At 40.3% G+C, this 22,764-nt stretch overlaps 1 protein-coding gene across 7 annotated transcripts in view; it reads left to right on the top strand.

Annotated features, from left to right (window-relative positions):
* Positions 1-22,764, top strand: part of LOC124606775 (probable phospholipid-transporting ATPase IA) — a 642,579-nt gene that overhangs the window by 555,832 nt on the left and 63,983 nt on the right. For all 7 annotated transcript variants that reach the window (XR_006978725.1, XR_006978722.1, XR_006978723.1 and 4 more), the window contains exons 18-20: positions 4,508-4,771; positions 16,526-16,644; positions 20,546-20,680. Coding sequence is in view for 3 of the 7 variants with exons in the window: in XM_047138832.1 (XP_046994788.1) it covers positions 4,508-4,771; positions 16,526-16,644; positions 20,546-20,680 (518 nt within the window). In the remaining 4 variants the exon portion in view is untranslated. The remainder of the gene's footprint in view (positions 1-4,507; positions 4,772-16,525; positions 16,645-20,545; positions 20,681-22,764) is intronic.

Raw genomic sequence — 22,764 nt, 5'->3', positions numbered from 1 at the left:
ATACTCGATCACTCGACGGATTGACTGACGAGGAGATTCAGTCTTTCCTCGCTGAGCAGGGCGTGACAACTGTCCATAGGGTCATGAAAAAGGTCAACAATGACCTTGTACCGACCCGGACACTTTTCTTGACCTTTGATAGTGTTCAGCTGCCGTCGCGTATCAAAGCGGGCTACGAGGTTATTTCTGTTCGCCCCTATGTCCCGACACCTACGCGCTGCTACCAGTGTCAGCATTTTAATCACACTCGCCAGTCTTGTTCCAATGCGGCTAAATGTGTCACTTGTGGCAGGGATGCCCATGAGGGTGACTGTCCACCTCCGTCTCCTCGTTGTGTGAACTGTCAGGGTGACCATGCAGCGTCCTCCTGCGACTGTCCCCTCGACAAGGAAGAACGCTGTATCCAAGAAATTCGGGTCAAAGAGAAAGTGTCCACCTCGGCTGCTCGCAAGCTATTGGCTAGTAGGAAGCCCACGCTGCTCCCAGCGGGAAAATACAGTACTGTCCTCGCCTCTCCTCGGACTACCAGGGACGTGGCGACGCAGACATGCGATCTGACCTTCAGCACCACGGTCGTCCGTTCGGCCAGTGCTAAGATCGCGCGGTCGACGTCTCCTCTTCCTCCCGTCACCCCTCAGGCACCTTCATCAGCTTCTGCCAAGATGAAGACCCAGAAGTCAGATGCACGAGCCTTCAAGAAGGAACCATCCCGTGCAGACTTCCTACGTACCTCGAACTCCCAGCCGTCGTCCAGTACTTCCACTAAACGACCTTCCAAGAAGGCTCATAGGAAGCACAGTTCTCCTTCTCCTTCACAGCGCATTTCTTCTCCTGCGCCACCCAGCGGTTGCCGCCCCAGGCCGTCATCCGTTTCGCCTGGCCGCACCGCTGGTAGCCGAACATCTGGCCGTTCACCTGCAGAGGAAGCTCCCCCTCCCGGCCATCTTAACAAGATGGCCGATGGACCTATTGAACCAATGGACGATGACTCTCCGCCTACTGATAGCGGCGGCAGTGCTCGCTCGAAGCCAGGCCCTCAGCGGCCTTCGAGGTGACCCCTTCTTTCATCTTCCTTTTCTTCTCACGGTGGCACGTATTCACTGGAATATTCGCAGCATTCGCTCCAACCGAGAGGACTTGAAGTTGCTGCTCTGCTTGCACCGTCCGCTCGTCGTAGCCCTCCAGGAAACAAAGCTACGCCCATGTGATCAAATTGCCTTGGCACACTACACCTCTGTGCGTTTTGACCTACCCCCTGTGGTAGGTATTCCGGCTCATGGAGGGGTTATGTTACTGGTCCGGGATGATATTTACTGCAATCCCATCACATTGCACACCGGCCTGCAGGCAGTTGCCGTCCAAATTACTCTCCCCACTTTTACATTTTCCATTTGTACCGTTTACTCTCCATCGTCGTCTGCCGTTACCAGGGCAGACATGATGCAAATTACTGCTCAGTTACCTGCACTGTTTTTGTTAACTGGAGACTTCAATGCCCACCATCCCCTTTGGGGCTCTCCAGCATCCTGCCCGAGGGGTCCCTGTTAGCAGACCTTTTCAACCAGCTCAGTCTTGTCTGCCTCAATACTGGCGTCTCTACTTTTCTTTCGGACACATCTCACACCTATTCCCATTTAGACCTCTCTATATGTACTACCCAACTTGCACGCCGGTTTGAGTGGTATGCACTTTCTGATACATATTCGAGTGACCACTTCCCGTGTGTTATCTATCTCCTGCATCATACCCCCTCTCCGTGCTCAACTAGTTGGAACATCTCCAAAGCAGACTGGGGGCTCTTCTCTTCCAGGGCGACCTTTCAGGATCAAACCTTCACAAGATGCGATAGTCAGGTCGCACACCTCATGGAAGTCATTCTCACTGCTGCTGAATATTCCATCCCTCACACTACTTCTTCTCCACGTCGCGTACCGGTCCCCTGGTGGACCGCAGCATGTAGAGACGCTTTACGTACTCGTCGACGTGCTTTACGCACCTTTAAATGCCACCCTACAGTGGCGAATTGTATCAATTATAAACGATTACGTGCGCAGTGCCGTCGTATTATTAAAGAAAGCAAGAAAGCCAGCTGGGCTGCTTTCACAAGCACCTTCAACAGTTTTACTCCTCCTTCTGTTGTCTGGGGTAGCCTGCACCAGCTATCTGGCACTAAGGTCCACTCCCCAGTTTCTGGCTTGACGGTCGTGAATGACTTCCTTGTGGCCCCTGAGGATGTCTCCAATGCCTTCGGCCGCTTTTTCGCAGAGGTTTCGAGCTCCGCTCATCACCACCCTGCCTTCCTCCCCCAAAAACAGGCAGAGGAGGCTAGGCCACCTAACTTCCGCTCCTCGAATCGTGAAAGTTATAATGCCCCTTTCACCATGCGGGAACTCGAAAATGCACTTGCCCGGTCACAGTCCTCCGCTCCAGAGCCTGATTCTATTCATATTCAAATGCTGAAGAACCTTTCTCCTGCGGGTAAAAGTTTCCTTCTTCGCACTTATAATCGCCTCTGGATTGAGGGACATGTTCCCGCATGCTGGCGCGAGTCTATTGTTGTACCGATTCCGAAGCCGGGGAAGGACAAGCACTTGCCTTCCAGTTATCGACCCATCTCGCTTACCAGCTGTGTCTGTAAGGTGATGGAGCGAATGATTAACTCTCGTTAGGTTTGGCTGCTCGAATCTCGACGCCTACTTACCAATGTACAATGTGGATTTCGTAGGCGCCGCTCTGCTGTTGACCATCTGGTTACCTTGTCGACCTTCATTATGAATAACTTCTTGCAGAAGCGCCCGACCGCGGCGTGTTCTTTGATTTGGAGAAGGCTTACGACACCTGTTGGAGGGCGGGCATTCTCTGCACCATGCATACATGGGGCCTTCGTGGTCGCCTCCCTCTTTTTATTCGTTCCTTTTCAATGTATCGACAGTTCAGGGTACATGTGGGCTCTGTCCTGTCAGACACCTTTCGCCAGGAGAATGGGGTGCCACAGGGCTCAGTTTTGAGCGTTGCTCTCTTCGCCATAGCGATCAATCCAATAATGGATTGCCTCCCAGCTGATGTATCAGGCTCCCTTTCCGTGGACGATTTTACCATCTATTGCAGCGCGCAGCGTACATGTTTCCTGGAGCACTGTCTTCAGCGTTCTCTTGACCATCTTTACTCCTGGAGTGTCGCCAATGGCTTCCGTTTTTCTGCCGAGAAGACGGTCTGTATTAACTTCTGGCACTACAAAGAGTTTTTCCCACCGTCCTTACGACTCGGTCCCGTTGCTCTCCCATTCGTGGAGACAACTAAATTTTTAGGTCTTACATTTGACAGGAAACTTAGCTGGTCTCCACATGTGTCTTATTTGGCTGCCCGTTGTACCCGTTCTCTAAATGTCCTCCGTGTTCTCAGTGGTATGTCATGGGGAGCGGATCGAACCGTCCTACTTCGCCTATATCGGTCGATCGTCCACTCCAAGCTGGATTATGGGAGCTTCGTATACTCCTCTGCACGGCCGTCTATCTTACGCCGCCTCAACTCCATACAACATCAGGGTTTACGTCTTGCGATCGGAGCATTTTATACTAGTCCAGTCGAGAGTCTTCATGCTGAAGCGAGTGAATTGCCACTCACCTACCAGCACGATATACTGCTTTGTCGGTATGCCTGTCGGCTACTGTCATTGCCCGACAACCCGTCTTATTGTTCCTTTTTTGACGACTCTCTCGACCGTCAATACGGGTTGTATGTCTCTGCCCTGCTACCCCCTGGAGTTCGCTTTCGTCGCCTCCTTCAACACCTTGATTTTTCACTCCCTGCAACCTTTAGAGTGGGCGAGAGCCTTGCAAGGGTGTTCCTGCACTTGAAGGCAGTTTTTATAAAACATGGTTTGAAAAAAATTACTATCTTGACAGTAGTCTGTAACTTATTAGTGCTGTTAAGTATCAACTAACAAAATGGAGAAAGAATACTTGTATTCATGGGGCATTATTTTATCATCTTCTCTCAGTCACTCTTGAAACACACACAAAATTAATATTCAGATTTTGGCACTCACTAATTTAATAAAGTTTTTTTTTAAAACCTCATCGTCTGCTATTACTTAATTATATGCAATTGTGGAATACAACTTTCATATCACCAGTCACTTGAGCATGTAGCACCACAATGCATCTCCTGTATAACAAATCAGAACACTTGAAAATTGTGTACCATGAGACAAGTCACACATATAACAGGATGCTTTAAATGAATTAAGGATGGAATAATGACAATATGGAAAGGATAAATTGCTGCTCACCATATAAAGGAAGCATTCGATTTAAGCCTATTCTATATGGTGAGCGACAATGTATCATTTCCAAATTGTTATTATGCTGTAAATGAAATTTTTCCATTCCCTATAATTATGATTTTCCCTTGTACTTTATTTAAAAAAGTATTTCATATTCTTATTATTGTTATTGTGCCATTGTTAACTATTAAAATAACTTCTGAAGTACAAACATTGAATTAGTTGTTCACAGCAGCTCCACCACTTGCACTGGGTCTGTTTGACAAAGTCTGTTCTGCTGAGACAATGCTGAAGTATCCTGCTCTGTACAAACCATCTCAGAATGCTGATCTGTTCAATGTTAGAGTTTTCTGGGTATGGATCCTCAATGCTCTTGTACACTCAGTACTGCTGTACTGGCTACCATTATTTGCTCTGCAGAAAGATGTTATATGGGCCAATGGACGAGAAGGTGGTTATCTGCTTCTAGGAAATATTGTGTATACGGTATGGAAAAAAAACTAATTTATTTGTTTAATTTATAGTTGTAGTTTATAGTAGAACAACTACTTTCTTGTTGCCCTGTCAATTTTAGTAGATTTCCTGATAATTTTAAGTATTGATGTTTGTGTGTCTAATAAATTAAGCAATTAACAGTTTTGATGGTTACCTGACATGATCATTCAGCACAGGAGGTGACATATAAGTTTATAGTGTAGTCTTCTTTTAGAAACCAATTTATTTGCCAAGCCTGCTATGTTAACAAAATTGATTACTAGTTCCGGCAATACGCATTGCCATCCTCAGATCTTAAAAGGAAAATATATCAAGGTTACAAGCTTACAATAGAAAAATTAAAAAGCAAATTTAGTAGGGCATACCCAAAGAGCATGTAGGCTCAATGACAAAAATTACATAACCATAAAACCAGTCAGTAGCAGTTAACATCATACAATGCTTACACTAGTCTGTCACTTAAGGATTATGCAGTATGCTGTAAAATAACAACTCTCATAAAATTCTGCTCATATGATTGGATAAAACCCAAAGTCAACATACAAGAAGGAATGCCTCTAATAAGTAATTTTTAAAAAAAATAAAAGCATGCCATAGAAAAGATGTGGCATTACAATGACATGCCAGGAGTTCTCTCATAATGTATGTACAACTTTGAGTAAGCGTAGTACAAAAAGACCGAAACAAGCTAGATCCTGGTGCTTCAAGGTACAATGCCATGCTGGCCGCGACAGAGTAACTGATGCATGGCTTTATACCATGAAGCAGCAGGATGTGGCACATTTCTATCTTTTTCATGCCACACTTACTCGAAGTTGTACATACTTTACGATAGAACACCAGGCATGTCATCAAAATGCCTCATCTCTTTTTAGCTATTAGAAGTATTCATTATTATGTTCAGTGTCACTTTTTTAACTACTAAATTTGCCTATTATTTTATTTCACCTAGAAAATATGGAGTTTCTGTCATCATCTTATGTGTTATTTTGGGAGCAGAACTGTGTATAGGGTTTTTGTTTCAAGCTTGTATCATTAACTGATACTGTTGTATAAACACGCTCCTGTTATGGGGTCAAGTAAAAGGCTAGAGTAGTTAAGAGAAACAGGGTTCAATTGTGTGTCTGGCCCCCAAGTCATTTAGAATAATTTGATTCTTCATCCTAATCCAATTTAAACCAGTGCTGATTCTCTAATGACCTTTATAACAATCATTCAGCCTTATTTCCTGTTTCACTCAGAAAAATGATAAATCTTTAAATATCATAAAAACTGTTAAACTTATTTGTCCAAAAGTTGCTTTTGGATGAATGTAGGAAACTGAGGAACATAGTTTTCTATCTGATCTTCAAATAAACCTTGTCTTTCAGTATTTGAAAATTAAATTAATTGATGATGTTGCATTTAATTGTTACTTCTAACTCATCATGTACTTAGAATATTTTATGTTGTATAAATGTGTATTTAAACTATGGGAAGTCCAGAATGGAATAACAACAATATGAAAAGAACAGATTGCTATTACACACACACACACACACACACACACACACACACACACACTGACCACTTTGTCTGACTGCAACAAGATCTCTTTTCATCCAAAAGTTTAGATATGCAGCAGTAATTTGTGGTGAATGGCAATCTCTCCTTTACATATGAGTGTGTATTTGCCATATAGGCTCCAAATCAAATTTCTTTAAAGACTAAGAATGCCTTTAATTTGAGCCCAGAGAGTTCCTTTCTTAAGAATTTATATTAAGAATGAGTCAAAAATGCTTCTATTTGTTGTAACAGTGCTTCTAGAAACTTACACAACCAAGACCAGATACATAATGTTATCAGCTGTTACAAGCTGTCAGATTATATATAGTCAAGAATGAAAAACCGTTGTAGGATCACTGAGCACAATAAAAACAAAAGCAGAATGTATACTGGTTTATTGCACACTTACCAATCATGTGGAAGGAGCAAAGAGAACTGAACAAATGTGAACTGAGCCAGATGTATCACACTTTTCTCTCTCAGTGTTTGTCTTTAGTTATCTAATTGCATCACCACATAGACACCCCTCTCCCTGCCCCCCTCTCACCCTGTAGAGTGGAGCTTCAGGTTAAAGGGGAATTTGTAATGCAGCACTTGCACAGCCTTGGGACAAATCGGCAATGTATCCTGTGAAACCTGCATAGCTTGCAATGATGACAAAGCAAAGGCTACTTAGGTGATGGTGTAGTCTCATCACCACTTGTGTCTTATAGTGTAGGCTTCAGTTGACAGTCATAATGTTAAGCTGAAGTTGTGTCCTCTGGTAATATTTAGACGGGATTAACTTACTCTAATATTATGGTAGTGGCTTTACCACTCTGTACGATTTTCAATGTGTGTTCGCCAAGACTGTATACAGGCTAGTGTATGGAGACTGTAGTGACACTCTAACTGCATCCCTTCATAACACTGCACAAGAACAAGTGCGTGTATCATTACAGTCAAAAATATTTGTGTCCGTGTGATGAGGTGTTGGGGATGGGCAGAATTTAGAAACATAAAGCTTTACATGTTGAATGACAAGTGGCAGCTCTACGGCATTCACCACTTACCTAACTTGCATTTTTTGTGAATGTCACACTCAGTACAAACTCCCAATTGACTGGAAAAAGGCACAGGTGATACCATATCTAAGAAGGGTACAAGAATAGACTCACAGAATTACAGACCAATATCCCTAACTTCCGTTTGCTGCAGAATCCGGGAACATATTCTCAATTCAACTCTAATAAATTTTGTTGAGACTGAGAAGTTTATGTCCACGAATCAGCAGGGCTGTAGAAAGCATTGCTCGTGCAAAACTCAGCTTGCCCTTTTCTCACACGATGTACTGTGAACTGTGGATGAAGGGCAACAGGCAGATTCCATATTTCTAGATTTCCAGAAAGCATTTGACATGGTGCCCCATTGCAGGCTGTTAAGAAGGTATGAGCATACAGAATAAGTTCACACATATATGTGTGTGGCTCGAAGACTTCTTATGCAATAGAGTCTCAAACAACACATAAGTGTTACGGGGGTGCTTCAGAAACTCATGTGGGAATCCCTGTCGGGAAGGCGACATTCTTTTCGATAATTTATATTGAGAAAATTTCGAGAACTGTCATTTGAAGCTGACTGCTGAACAATTCTACTGCCACCGATGTACATTGGACGTAAGGACCATGAAGATAACATACAAGAGATTAGGACTCATAAGGAGGCATATAGACAGTCGTTTTTGTCTCACTCTATTTGTGAGTGTAACAGGAAAGGAAATGACAAGTAGTGCTACTGGTTACCCTCCATCACACAGTGTACGTTGGCTTGCAGAGTATCTATGTAGATGTAGATGTAGACAGAAAATGCTCCTGCTGTTGCATGGTATGTTCCATGGGAAGTTGAAGGGTTACTCCATAAACAAAATCCTCCTCAGAGGCACCAGTGCCTGGTTTTTCAGCCGTGTATGATCCTATTAGCATTAAAACAGTACTGATATCCATCATGTATGGTGGCATGTTAATGACAATTTCACAGCCCTATGCCACCATTTCACCATCCCATTGCTGGTTGGATGGTAGCTGGCTGTATGGTGGTCTTGCAAACCACTCAGGTTGTCAACTTCATGGAACAAATAGTCTTCCTTGATCAGTAGTAATTTTGGTAGTTGGGTGCTTCTTCTTTGAGCTGCCGGTCATGCCTAAATCCAGTCATTTTTGTCATTTGGGTAACCACAAGGAGAGATGCACTTCCTTGCTTGTGTTCTGATATGCAAGTGGTACCAACACTGAGTCAGCATCTGTTTGTTGATACTTCAACATGTGCTCCAGTGGGTGTTGCTGCCCCAGCTGGTGTGTGTCAATGCTGCAGTTCTGTTTCTTTTATTTGCCACTGGATATTACCTGTGTGCATGGACCTGCTCCGCAAGCAGAAGCTGATGTTCTCTTGCAGCATCAGGTGAAACTATGGCTATAATGCCATTACAATACTGAGATGCTCCACCTGTGTTGTCATTTTGCAAAATACTGTGAGTTTTGTTAATAATGTCCAACTGTGAAGACATGTCACCACTGTTGGAAGTCACAGTACTTTTAATGTCAAATGTCAGTTGGTTAAATCATACTTGGTGCGGTGTTGCACCAGATACTTCAAATTTCTGTAACTAATGCATGAAGGTGGCACCAAAATTCTGAGGGAGATTAGTCACTAATAACATCACTGTATAGAACTTGCTGCATGTGTAGATCCTGCAATTTACACACTCGTTTAAGCATGTTGTCATTCAGGCATTGATATTTACTCTGTTTAGGGGCGGCATGAACAACAGAGCCTGGGCATCAAGTGCATCAGTAGTAAGTTGTTGTTGTAGTTGTGGTCTTCAGTCCTGAGACTGGTTTGATGTAGCTCTCCATGCTACTCTATCCTGTGCAACCTTCTTCATCTCCCAGTACCTACTGCAACCTACATCCTTCTGAATCTGCTTAGTGTATTCATCTCTTGGTCTCCCTCTATGACTTTTACCCTCCACGCTGCCCTCCAATACTAAATTGGTGATCCTTGATGCCTCAGAACATGTCCTACCAAACGATCCCTTCTTCTAGTCAAGTTGTGCCACAAACTTCTCTTCTCCCCAGTCCTATTCAGTACCTCCTCATTAGTTGTGTGATCTACCCATCTAGTCTTCAGCATTCTTCTGTAACACCACATTTCGAAAGCTTCTATTCTCCCCTTGTCCAAACTATTTATCGTCCATGTTTCACTTCCATACATGGCTACACCCCATACAAATACTTTCAGAAATGACTTCCTCACACTTAAATCTATACTTGATGTTAACAAATTTCTCTTCTATAGAAATGCTTTCCTTGCCATTGCCAGTCTACATTTTATATCCCCTCTACTTCGATCATCAACAGTTATTTTGCTCCCCAAATAGCAAAACTCCTTTACTATTTTAAGTGTCTCATTTCCTAATCTAATTCCCTCAGCATCACCTGACTTAATTCGACTACATTCCATTATCCTCATTTTGCTTTTGTTGATGTTCATCTTATATCCTCCTTTCAAGACACTATCCATTCCATTAAACTGCTCTTCCAAGTCCTTTGCTGTCTCTGACAGAATTACAATGTCATCGGTGAACCTCAAAGTTTTTATTTCTTCTCCATGTATTTTAAAACCTACTCCAAATTTTTCTTTTGTTTCCTTCACTGCTTGTTCAATATACAGATTGAATAACATCGGGGAAAGGCTACAACCCTGTCTCACTCCCTTCCCAACCACTGCTTCCCTTTCATGCCCCTCGCCTCTTATAACTGCCATCTGGTTTCTGTACAAATTGTAAATAGCCTTTCGCTCCCTATATTTTACCCCCTGACACCTTCAGAATTGAAAGAGAGTATTCCAGTCAACATTGTCAAAAGCTTTCTCTAAGTCTACGAATGCTAGAAATGTAGGTTTGCACTTCCTTATTCTAGCTTCTAAGATAAGTCGTAGGGTCAGTATTGCCTCACGTGTTCCAATATTTCTACAGAATCCAAACTGATCTTCCCCAAGGTCGGCTTCTACCAAGTTTTCCATTCATCTGTAAAGAATTTGCGTTAGTATTTTACAGCCGTGACTTATTAAACTGATAGTTCAGTAATTTTCACATTTCTCAACAACTGCTTTCTTTGGGATTGGAATTATTATATTCTTCTTGAAGTCTGAGGGTATTTCGCCTGTCTCGTACATCTCGCTCACCAGATGGTGGAGTTTTGTCAGGACTGGCTCTCTCAAGGGTGTCAGTAGTTCTAATGGAATGTTGTCTACTCCCGGGGCCTTGTTTCGACTCAGGTCTTTCAGTGCTCTGTCAGACTCTTCACGCAGTATCATATCTCCCATTTCATCTTCATCTACATCCTCTTCCATTTCCATAATATTGTCCTCAAGCACATCACGCTTGTATAGACCCTCTATATACTCCTTCCACCTTTCTGCTTTCCCTTCTTTGCTTAGAACTGGGTTTCCATCAAAGCTCTTGATATTCATGCAAGTGGTTCTCTTTTCTCCAAAGGTCTCTTTAATTTTCCTGTAGGCAGTATCTATCTTACCCGTAGTGAGATAAGCCTCTACATCCTTACATTTGTCCTCTAGCCATGCCTGCTTAGCCATTTTGCACTTCCTGTCGATCTCATTTTTGAGACGTTTGTATTCCTTTTTGCCTGCTTCATTACTGCACTTATATTTTCTCCTTTCATCAATTAAATTCAGTATCTCTTCTGTTACACAAGGATTTCTACTAGCCTTCGTCTTTTTACCTACTTGATCCTCTGCTGCCTTCACTATTTCATTCCTCAAAGCTACCCATTCTTCTTCTACTGTATTTCTTTCCCCCATTCCTGTCAATTGTTCCCTTATGCTCTCCCTGAAACCCTGTACAACCTCTGGTTTAGTCAGTTTATCCAGGTCCCATCTCCTTAAATTCCTACCTTTTTACAGTTTCTTCAGTTTTAATCTACAGTTCGTAACCAATAGATTGTGGTCAGAGTCCATATCTGCCCCTGGAAATGTCTTACAATTTAAAACCTGGTTCCTAAATTTCTGTCTTACCATTATATGATATATCTGAAACCTGTTAGTATCTCCAGGCTTCTTCCATGTATACAGCCTCCTTTTATGATTCTTGAACCAAGTGTTAGCTATGATTAAGTTGTGCCCTGTGCAAAATTCTACCAGGCGGCTTCCTCTTTAGTTCCTTGCCCCCGTTCCAAGTTCACCTACAACATTTCCTTCTCTTCCTTTTCCTACTACCGAATTCCAGTCACCCATGACTATTAAATTTTGGTCTCCCTTCACTATCTGAATAATTTCTTTTATTTCATCATACATTTCTTCAATTTCTTCGTCATGTGCAGAACTAGTTGGCATATAAACTCGCACTACTGTAGTAGGTGTGGGCTTTGTGTCTATTTGGCCACAATAATGTGTTCACTATGCTGTTTTTAGTAGCTTACCCGCACTCCTATTTTTTTATTCATTATTAAACCGACTCCTGCATTACCCCTATTTGATTTTGTATTTATAAACCTGTATTCACCTTACCAGAAGTCTTGTTCCTCCTGCCACCAAACTTCACTAATTCCCACTATATCTACCTTTAACCTATCCATTTCCCTTGTTAAATTTTCTAACCTACCTGCCCGATGCTCCAATCTGTAGAACGCCAGTTTTCTTTCTCCTGATAACGACGTCCTCTTGAGTAGTCCCCACCCAGAGATCCAAATGGGGGACTGTTTTACCTCCGGAATATTTTACCCAAGAGGATGCTATCATCATTTAACCATACAGTAAAGCTGCATGCCCTCAGGAAAAATTACGGCTGTAGTTTCCCCTTGCTTTCAGCCGTTCGCAGTACCAGCACAGCAAGGCCGTTTTGGTTAGTGTTACAAGGCCAGATCAGTCAATCATCCAGACTGCTGCCTCTGAAACTACTGAAAAGGCTGCTGCCCCTCTTCAGGAACCACACGTTTGTCTGGCCTCTCAACAGATACCCCTCTGTTGTGGTTGCACCTATGGTACGGCTATCTGTATCGCTGAGGCACGCAAGGCTCCCCACCAACGGCAAGGTCCATGGTCAGTGGTTCATGGGGGAGGCAGTAGTAAATATTAACTGCAATATGTTGTCATGCTCACCGTTAAGTGACAAACAAAGGTTTGAGCATTTTCAAACTCAAGTTTGACTGATGTGGCATATTTGGCAGAATCGTGGTGACTGTGCTGTTCGGTGCAGAGGATGCAAAATGTTTCTAGGCTGCACACAGTCCACAAATACTGAAGAATTTCTGTTAGCTAGAGCTGTTTGAGAGTGACATTTGTATGTACACTGTTCAAAACACAGATTATTCTAGTGAAATGCCATTTGTTGAAGCCAGCAGTGTCATTTCACATGTATTGATTGTTTTTAGGGTTCACAACTTGTGGGATCACTGGTCTCAATAAAAACAGCATATATACTGACATGATGTATAAATGTAATTTATTGCACAACCCTGCAAGAGATATAAAATAAATAACAAATCAAAAGCTTGCAAATAGCTTTGTGTTCAGGACAACCTCAGCGGTGAATGTACATCTTGTGAAAGAAAAACTGCAAAAGCTGTATTTAAGATCCTTTATTTGAAACCACAACTGGTTTTGTGGTTCCAAATAAAGGATCGTACATACAGCTGTCTATGGTTTTCATTCCACAGGAATTCAAGAGGTCCCAACCTCATGGAAGGAACAAAGAAATCTGAACAAAGGTAAATAGAGTCAAAAGATACCGCACTGGTCTCACTCAGCAATTGTCTACTGTTCGCTGACTAACTGTGTATCCACATCATTGTTAACAACATGATGGATAATAATGTTTACTGTAAATGGACATGTCCTTACGAGTGTAGATAATTGGCAATGGAAAGAGTAGATAGAGGTGGTACAGAATCACAGACAGGCACAATGAAAAAGAATGCTAGATACATTCTGCTAAAGGACAAGTTCTTCGCCAGAAATTGAAAACTTATCTACGTTCACACAAGCACAACTTGCACACACATGGCCACTGTCATCTCTGGGGATGACGGCGACTGTGTGTTTCTATGTCTGATAATGGACCAATAGCTAAGTATGTCTCATATTCTTAGCATTCTTTTTCATTGTGTCTATCTACAGCTCACTGCCTCCTCTGTGGAGTGAGTAGCAATCGGTCCTTTCCATATTGTTGTTTTTCCATGCTGGTTTTTCTGTTTTTAGATGTAGGTAATCCTCATTCTTCAATAAATCTCATGCAATTTTGTGAATACTAAGCAAGCAGTAGCAGATAAGCTCTAACTAAATTCTTTTACACTGTCTTCCCAGTCACGGCTCATACACATGGAACTATTAACAGAATCAGATTAAAAGCCATCATCAGATGATCTGTTTGGAAAAAAGTAAAAAAAGAGGAGTAGTTGGTTAGTTAGTTTCATGTTGCATGGATCATTTTCAAGATAAATGATAATAGTGTGGAACAAGTCATTTTACATTCACAAAGCAAATTATGTTGAATGTATGCCTACATGCTGATCATTTTTAAGTTATCATTATTATTAAATATATACATATGTGTTAGTAATTCCTACCTACCACCTTTTACACATTACAATAATAAAATAATAATAGTAATACAATGGAGATGCCGAATCGCACTAAGGCACAACAAAAAGACTGTCAGAAAGTTAATTTTCAGGTAACAAGACATTTGTCAAAAAAGATAGCATACACATATGCACACACTCAAAACTGACACACGTGGCCACAGTGTCTGACAGTTGGAGCCAGACTACCATGTCATATGTATGTGAGTTGCGTTTGCGTGAGTGTGTGCGTGTATGTATGTTGTCTACTTTTGACAAAGGCCTTATTGGCCAAAAGTTAACTTTCCAAATCTTTTTGTTATTCCCTTCTGCAACTCAGCATCTCTGCTGTATGGTGAGCATCAACTGTCCTTTTCATTATATTGTTACATTCCATCCTGGATTTTCCATTGTTTAATAATAATGATAATAATAATAACAATAGTAACATAAATTATCTAAGTAACTAAGTTAGATACTCAAATTAGCTTCCATACACAGCTAACATGCATTTGAATATTTTATGTAGTAACTCGTCAAAAGGAAGCATGCAGCACTTCAGTAAAATTAGAACTGAACAGGTGAAGAGAGGCACTTGCAGTGTAAACATATATACAATCTGAGAGGTGGAGATCAAAGCTGTATTTAACTGTATAATAGTATAAAGCTTACAACTCTGAAACTGCAAATATAATTTTAAAATATTTAGAACATTAATTTAATTGTAAGACATGCCCATCTCAAACTAAAAGTAACATGCCACTGATGTAAATAAGTTGGACATTTATTAGTAGAATTAGTAGCAGAGTAGATAACGTCCACATACAGATTTTATCTGTGTGCGACAAACTGGATACCAGTAACCACTGGTGTCCACCAAATATTCAACATCATACGCCTACTACTTGAGGACTCACCGACAGAAGAGAACCCTTGCAAAAGAAGGAGAATAAATATATTAAGTTCTTGAAAAAAGTTTTGTTCATTTAACAACTGATGTTTTTATATTAATAAAAATTTCATGTACATGTCAATTATTGGCATCCTACTGGAATATAATGACATGCCAGGATGCTGAAGTGTGTACCCTACATTGTGTGCTCATTTCATGCCAGGATGCTGAAGTGTGTACCCCATATTGTGTCCTCATTTTTTCAAATGAGAACCAAAAGCTGTTTTATTACTACCTTTATTCTCTACCATCTTTCTTTTCTGACAGTTCATATTGATGTAATTGAAGCTTGTTTGAACAGATGTTTCATTTTTTATGTTGAGTGTTCACTTGGAACAGCCAATGGCAAGTTTGTCAATTGTCAATCACCTCTAAAGGCAAGCACTATGTACCTCATTTCTAGTAAACTTCTAACTTTCCTACACCAGTAGTTATGTATTTTTTACTAGTTTTTGCTTTTGAGTAGGTTGTATCTGACAATCATATTAATATAGTGATTTTTTTTTAATTTTACATTGTCCAGTTTATGAGTTTCAGGGTTTATATTATTTTGCAGTTAACTGCAGCCTTCAGCATTCCCAACCTGAGTGCAAACCTGTTTACGTCATGGGCACCTCTCATAGAGTTGCACTTTTACTGCATAGTTGTAGGCATCCCTCTGAAGGAGTGTTTTTCCCTTTTTTTTCCTCTCTCCTTTTAAAGAGATAATCTGGTGATGGTCAAAACTGATAAAGATAATGGGAAGATAAAATCAAACAATGGAAAACCCAGGATGGAATAATGACAATATTATGAAAAGGATGGTTACTACTCGCCATATAGTAAAGATGTTGGGTCACAAATAGGCACAACAGAAAGACTGTCAATCAAACAAAGCTTTCAGCCAAACAGGCCTTCATCAGAATTATACAAAACACACACACACACACACACACACACACACACACACACACATTCACATACAACATGTGTGTGTATGAGCTGCATTTCGAGCATGCATGTGCATGCTTGGGGGTGGGGGGGTCTAATTTTGATGAAGACCTGTTTTGCTGAAAGCTTTGTTTGGCAGTCTTTTTGTTGTGCATATCTGCGACTCAGCATCTCTGCTATACGATGAGTAGCTACTATCATTTTCATAATAAAATCGAAGAATTTTGTTTACAAGTCAGTTCTGAGTAAAACTACTTAATATAACAATTTGACTCGGCCTTTCTTAAATTAGGAACCCTCCTCTTAATTTTGTTTTGCTAATTTTAACTTCAGTGAACATTAATAATGTATAATATCAAAAAGATAATTTACTCGAGAAAACTGTAAAATTACAAAGAGGCTAAATAGCTGACCAGTATTTGTCTCCAGGAGATGAAATTCAAGTGCTATTAGTTGATACATTTAAAAGTAGAGAAAACTATTCATAGACTTGTGAACTGTGTTTCCTGCTTAGTGAGGAAAGTTAAGTGGCTTTTGGAAGTTTGAGAGTTAGGGGTTGTTCACTCAGCTTGCATGTTGAGATGGGTGTGCCAGAAGGGGAAATCAGACTGACTTGTAATGTCACTGCTCCTGATGAAATTATTACATTATATATTTGTATTTTATTATGGCATCACCTGATATAAAATACGTTCTCTGTTTCAGTATGTCGTAGTGACAGTATGTTTGAAGGCTGGCTTGGTGACAAATGCGTGGACGTGGCTCACTCATCTTGCAATCTGGGGCTCAATTGCCATGTGGTTTATCTTTGTTGCTGTGTACAGGTTTGTATATCTGGTGGAATATATACACTATTTTTAATAAAAGGCATAATGGAAGTAATTACATATACACTAGTTTTAATAAAAGGCATAATGGAAGTAATTGTATGGGACAATCCTAGATTTGTCCCTCACTGAGATTGTAACCTGGAGCAGCTAACAAGGAATATTTAGCTGTGTGGAACAAGGAATATTTAGCTGTATGGAAGTAGACAGCAAACCATTAAGGCCTTTTAGTGCACCCTGAAAGACAGACATATTAACAAAAAGTATGTTGGAAAAATTTGATTTACATGAACGTCTCTCATAACAGTCCCAATCATGCCATGTATATTTATGTGACCCCTACAGTAAGGTAATTATCAACCCTTGAAACAAAGAAAGGAAGAGATGCTGCATAGCTGTTTCATTATGTGTGACATTAGAGTAATAAGAGGACATCATATGACCATGATCCAAACATCTGGACTGAACATAGATCTCTCTCTCTCTCTCTCTCTCTCTCTCTCTCTCTCTCTCTCGTTCTCGTTCTCTCTCTCTTCTCCCCTCCTCTATCTCTCTCCATCTCCTTCCACCGCTGTATAGATGTGAAAGCTGCCCAAAGATTATACTGTGAAGATAATTGTGAAAATAGAAAATTTAGAACATAGAAGTGTAAAGCTTGATGTCAGGAAGCCAGAGATAAGAAACAACCACAGAAAGGTGGCATCACAAATACCTGGAACAAATTTATCAGTTATGGAACACGATATGGGTACTACAGGGATGAGGATAAAAAATCTCCACTTACAAAAAAATAGCTAAATGTTCTCCAGTTTCATTTGTGATGATGATATTTCATACATTAGTGTACATTCTTTCCTCATAGCCTTTTAAACTCTATTAAGATCCATGAATGTTTCAGATGTCATTCTTACATTGTTAAAGAAACTTTTGGAGTAGTGGGCCAAAATTATGTCATTGAGTGCCCAAGATGACATCTTCTCTTTAGCCCGTCAGGAATTCAAGCATTTTTGTTCTTTTTGTTTTGTACGAATTTCAGTCAGACAAGCCTGAACTCCTTTACTACAAAAGTAACTGCCACAATTTCATTTCAGAGTTAAAAACAGTGCTTTGGTACTCACTAAATGTCAAAACTGAAGTGTTCACTGATGCCACTGTATAGACAGCCATTTATGAAAACTGTTTTGCAACACTGGTTTCAAGAAACAAACTTCACATCTCAGTTTATTCATGTAACCTAGGCTTTAAGGGGAGAATTTCCATCCACAGAACACATATGCAATAAGCCAACATTTGGAAAGAAGTACGATATCTAATGAACGGAGTGGCTAACAAAATCCTAATTCTGAATGCTGTTGACCTTTCAATTGGTGCCTGTTTGGCCGTATCCTGTGTTGTGCAATAAAATGTCCCAGGTATAGTTGTCGTGTTGTATACTAAATAGTTAGCACTTCTTTCCCCAATCACCTAGCAGTTTGTCCACAATTATTAGTCCTCAATGTGTGAAGCTTATAAGGTTAGAGTTATTTGTGGAATATTTACAGGAAGACATGTTACTTACAGAAATGCTCATTTCTCAACTTACGTAGCAGATTTCTATTTAGAATTGCAATTTCATCAGTTGTCAAGAAATATGCAATGATATTAATGATAATGACAAAAGGAATTTCCAACATTTTGCTGCATTGGGGCATTGAAATAACACATTGGTGATAGGTGAAAATTTGGGGATTCAAATGCAGATTTCCCATTTTATGCAAGCAGTCACTTTAAACACTTCAACTATTTAAGTACATCTCCTGTTCGACCCATATCTCCATATGTCGCACATTACTGAGTGGTCCCCTGCCCATGTCCAAAAGAACAGATACCATACCTATATAACACATGTACCTGACGGCACATTGATCTTTCAGTGCAGATACACAATGATGTGACCTCTCATGGGAATACAATAGGGCTACGAGCAGAGAGGAATAATAAAAGGGACACTTCTCAGTAGTGTGTGACATATGGAGATTTGAGTTGAATGGGAGACTGCTCAGACAGCCAAAGAGGATAAGGTGACCGCTCACATGGAGTGGGAAATCCGGGGTCAAATCCCAGTCCATCACAAATTTTCATCTACCACCATTAAGCTGTTTCTCATAAAGAGAGTCAGTGTGTGTGTGTGTGTGTGTGTGTGTGTGTGTGTGTGTGTGTGTGTGTGTGTTTGAATCTCAGTCCATCACAAATTTTTTTGTATCGCCATTAAGCAAGCTGTTTCTCATCAAGGATCAACACAATGGTGTCTGTTCTTAAAGATGTGCATGTTGTCTGAAAGAACAGACACAATACCTGTATTAATAACCAGTCATTGTCATATCTAATGTGGTTGTACTTGTGGAAAAGCTTCTCATTGGACATATGGAATGTTCAAAAAGTCTCTCCGCAGTGCTGTACAGTTGTTAGCCGCACATGCCATAGGATTGTTCGCCTGCCTGGGTTACTTCCCTTCAAGTGGACTCTCCCAACGCTCCACTGTTTCGTTTATCTCAGGCAGCGACAGTAGTATCATTGGTGTGTGTCATTATGTGTTGACGTGAACGTTAAAGTTTAGTTCCTTTGTTCGTTTGTTTTGTTTTTGTCACTGCCAAAATGCTAACCATTGAAGAATGTGTGTCTTTAGTTGAACAAGTGCTCAAAGCTGGCAGTAAATACACAGTTTCAGTTCATCAAACATTTAATTCAGTTTTCCCAGAGACAACACTTCCACATTGCAATATTGTGCGAGATTTGATTAACAAATTTCGAAGTACGGGTTCAGTGACAGATGCACCGAGAAGCGGTCATCGTAATGTTTTGTCTGAGGATAAACTACTCGATATTTCTGATATAATGTCCATGAGTCCGACCAAGTCAGTAAGAAAACTTGCCCAGGAAATTGATGTTAGTGTCGTAATGGCCTACACAGCTGTAAGGAAAAAATTAGAACTTATCCCATACAAAGTGACAGTCGTGCAAGAACTGAAAAATACTGATCATGGCAAGAGACTGCATTATTGTCAATGGTTCAAAAATTTCGTTCAACAAAATGGAAGGGATATTCTTAATGAAACGTTTTTCACTGATTAGGCGTGGTTTCATTTATCCGGGTACATGAACTCGCAAAATTCTTGTATGTGGTGTACTGCAAATCCATTGTGTATTCATGAGGAACCACTTCATTCTGTGAAAATAGGAGTTGGGATTGCAATTTCTAGACATTGGATTATGGGTCCCATATTTTTCAACAAAACAATAAGCGTACAACAATACTGCAGTGATATTCTGTTCCCATTCATAGGAGAACTTGCGTTAAATGAAATACTGAACGGTTATTGTCAACATGATGGTGCAACTGCGCATACAGCTCATGTTTCAATGTCACTGCTTGCTGATGTTTTTGGTGATTGCATAATTTCACAGGGACTTTGGCCTCCACGATCGCCTGACCTAACACCACCTGACTTTTTCTTCTGGGGTGCAGCGAAAGCAACTGTCTATAAAAACCTTCCAAAATCCATTGATGTATTGAAAACTGCAATATCCACTTTCACTGCTTCTGTTACAGAAGAAATGTTACAGCTTGTGTTTGGAAACATGATTAGACAGAATTGAATTCTGTATTCAACAACAGGGGGGACACTTTCAACATTTAATGTGAAAATTTGTAAGTAAAAATGAATATTCAATAAATTAATAACTTGTATTTCACTGAGTTTCATTTCGGTATATTCACTGCAGCATATGGCACGTGTGGCTAACAATTATATGGGACTACGGAGAGACTTTTTGAACACCCCATATTTAGGTCTGCGTTTTGTCCAATTACAGCATCATACTGAATATACAGGTGCTAATATTGTCATTCATTCCACAGTAATTTTTGGCCTGTCATCCCTGTTGGAGCTGTTATGCTGGGAATGGATCGAATGATGTGTACTTCACCTGTTTTTTGGCTTGGACTCATTCTCATCCCATTTAGTACACTGATAGCAGATGTGTCCTACAAGGTGTAAGTGTTAGCTACAGTGTATATTAAAGATTGTGTATTGTCCTTAATTACTGATAGTTTTGTAAGGATCATGTGAAATAATTCTCAAAGTATGAGGCAGAATTGCTGATCAGTACTTTCCTACTTCGGGAGGAGAAATGGATTTTTATTTTTCATCTCCTTTTCCTCCTAGTTCTTATTTGCCCTATTCATTCCGCATCCTCTAATCCATCTTTACATCTCACTCTGTTCTCATTACGTCTCACTAATTTACTTTCTTTGACATCTTACTCTCTCTGGTACCTCCCTCTTCATCTTTGTAGCCCATCAATCATCATACTCACAAAACATGAGACCCTCTCATCCTGCAATCCTAGTGACCTGCCCTTTATTTTTGACCTTCCTAAAACTTATCCATCTCTCTTTTCCAAGGAAGGAACTTATCATTGTGAAAGCAGTGATATCCTAGTGTTTTATATTATTATGTGTGTGTATCAGCAGTGTTAAAAATTTCATCCCCTGAAGGTAAGTACTGACCAGCAATGCTGTTTTATAATTTTATAGTTTTCTTTTGTGAATTTTACTTTTGGTATGTAAAATAATTCCCATCTTGAAGGAATTCGCAGTGTGAGTTGGTAAGTACAAATCATAATTGGTTGTTAGCATACTTTATAGAAATAGCCTTCAGTGGCTGATCCTGCCAATTAATATATAATTTGACTCACTCCTAATCCTTGAAAGTTCTCCTTCATGGTAGAATATGAGGGGTGTGTGTGTGTGTGTGTGTGTGTGTGTGTGTGTGTGTGTGTGTGTGTGTGTAAATAAGTAAATGAGTATGAGAGGTGTTGATGTTGTTTTTGTTGTAGTACTCAGGCTAAAGACTGGTTTGAGGCAAGGTTTCCACATTAGTATATCCTGTGTAAGCATCTTCATCTCTGCATAAGTGAGGTGGCACAGTGGTTAGCACAGTAGACTCACATTCGGGAGAATGCAGGTTCAAATACCCATCTGGCCATCCAGATTTAAGTTTTCCATCATTTCCCTAAATCACTCCAGACAAATGCAGTTGGTTCCTCTGAAAAGAGCGCAGCCAATTTCCTTCCCCATACTTTCATAATCTGAGCTTGTGCTCCCTCTCTAAAGATCTCGCAGTCAATGAGGTGTTAAACTACAATCTTCTTTCCTAATTTCCTTCCTTCTCTACACAACTACGGTAACCTACATCCATGTGAAACTGCTTAATGTCCTCAGTCTTGGTCTCCCTCTACAATTTTTACATCCTTCACCTCTTTCCATTATCAACTTGACAATTCCTTGATGCCTTCTTTTAGTCAAGTTGTGCCATAAATTTCTTTTCTCCCCCATTCAATTCGGTAGCTGTTTATTAGTTATCTGATCCACACATCTAATCTCCAGCTTTCTTCAGTGGCTCCAAATTTCAAAAGCTTCTGTTCTCTTCTTGTCTGAAATGTATATTGTCCACATTTCACTTCTATATGAGGTTACATTCCAGGTAAATACTTAGTTTTACGGGACTGCTTTTCATACTATTGCTTGTCTGTATTTTACATCCTCTTTTAATCTGGCCATCACCTATTACTTCGCCACCCAAGTGACAGAATACATGTACAATCTTTAGTGTCTCATTTTGTAATGTAATTCCTCAACATCATCTGACTTAATTTTACTACAATCCATTACCTTTGTTTTACTTCTGTTGTTACTCATCATATAACTTTTCAAGACACTATCCTTTCTGTTCAACCGATCTTCCAACTCCTGGCAGAATTATAATGTCTTCTGCAAACCGTTATGTTTTTATTTTTTCTTTCTGAACTTTAATTCTCTTTGCAAATTTCCCCTTGATGTTCTTTACTGTTTATTCAGTGTACTTATTGAATAACATGGAGGGAAGACAACAATCATGTGTTACTCTCTTCTCAATCATTACCTCTCTTGTGTCCTTTGACTCTTTTAAAGTACAGTCTGGTTTCCATACAGGTTGTCTATAACCTTTTGTTCTCTGTATTTTATCCCTACTGCCTTTGGAGTTTCAGAATGTAGCCCAATCAACATTGTCAAAAACTTTCTCTAAATCTACAAAT

The sequence above is a fragment of the Schistocerca americana genome, chromosome 3, assembly GCF_021461395.2.
Source record: "Schistocerca americana isolate TAMUIC-IGC-003095 chromosome 3, iqSchAmer2.1, whole genome shotgun sequence".
NCBI classification, from domain to species: Eukaryota; Metazoa; Arthropoda; class Insecta; order Orthoptera; family Acrididae; genus Schistocerca; species Schistocerca americana.
This window is presented reverse-complemented; position numbering and strand designations above follow the sequence as displayed.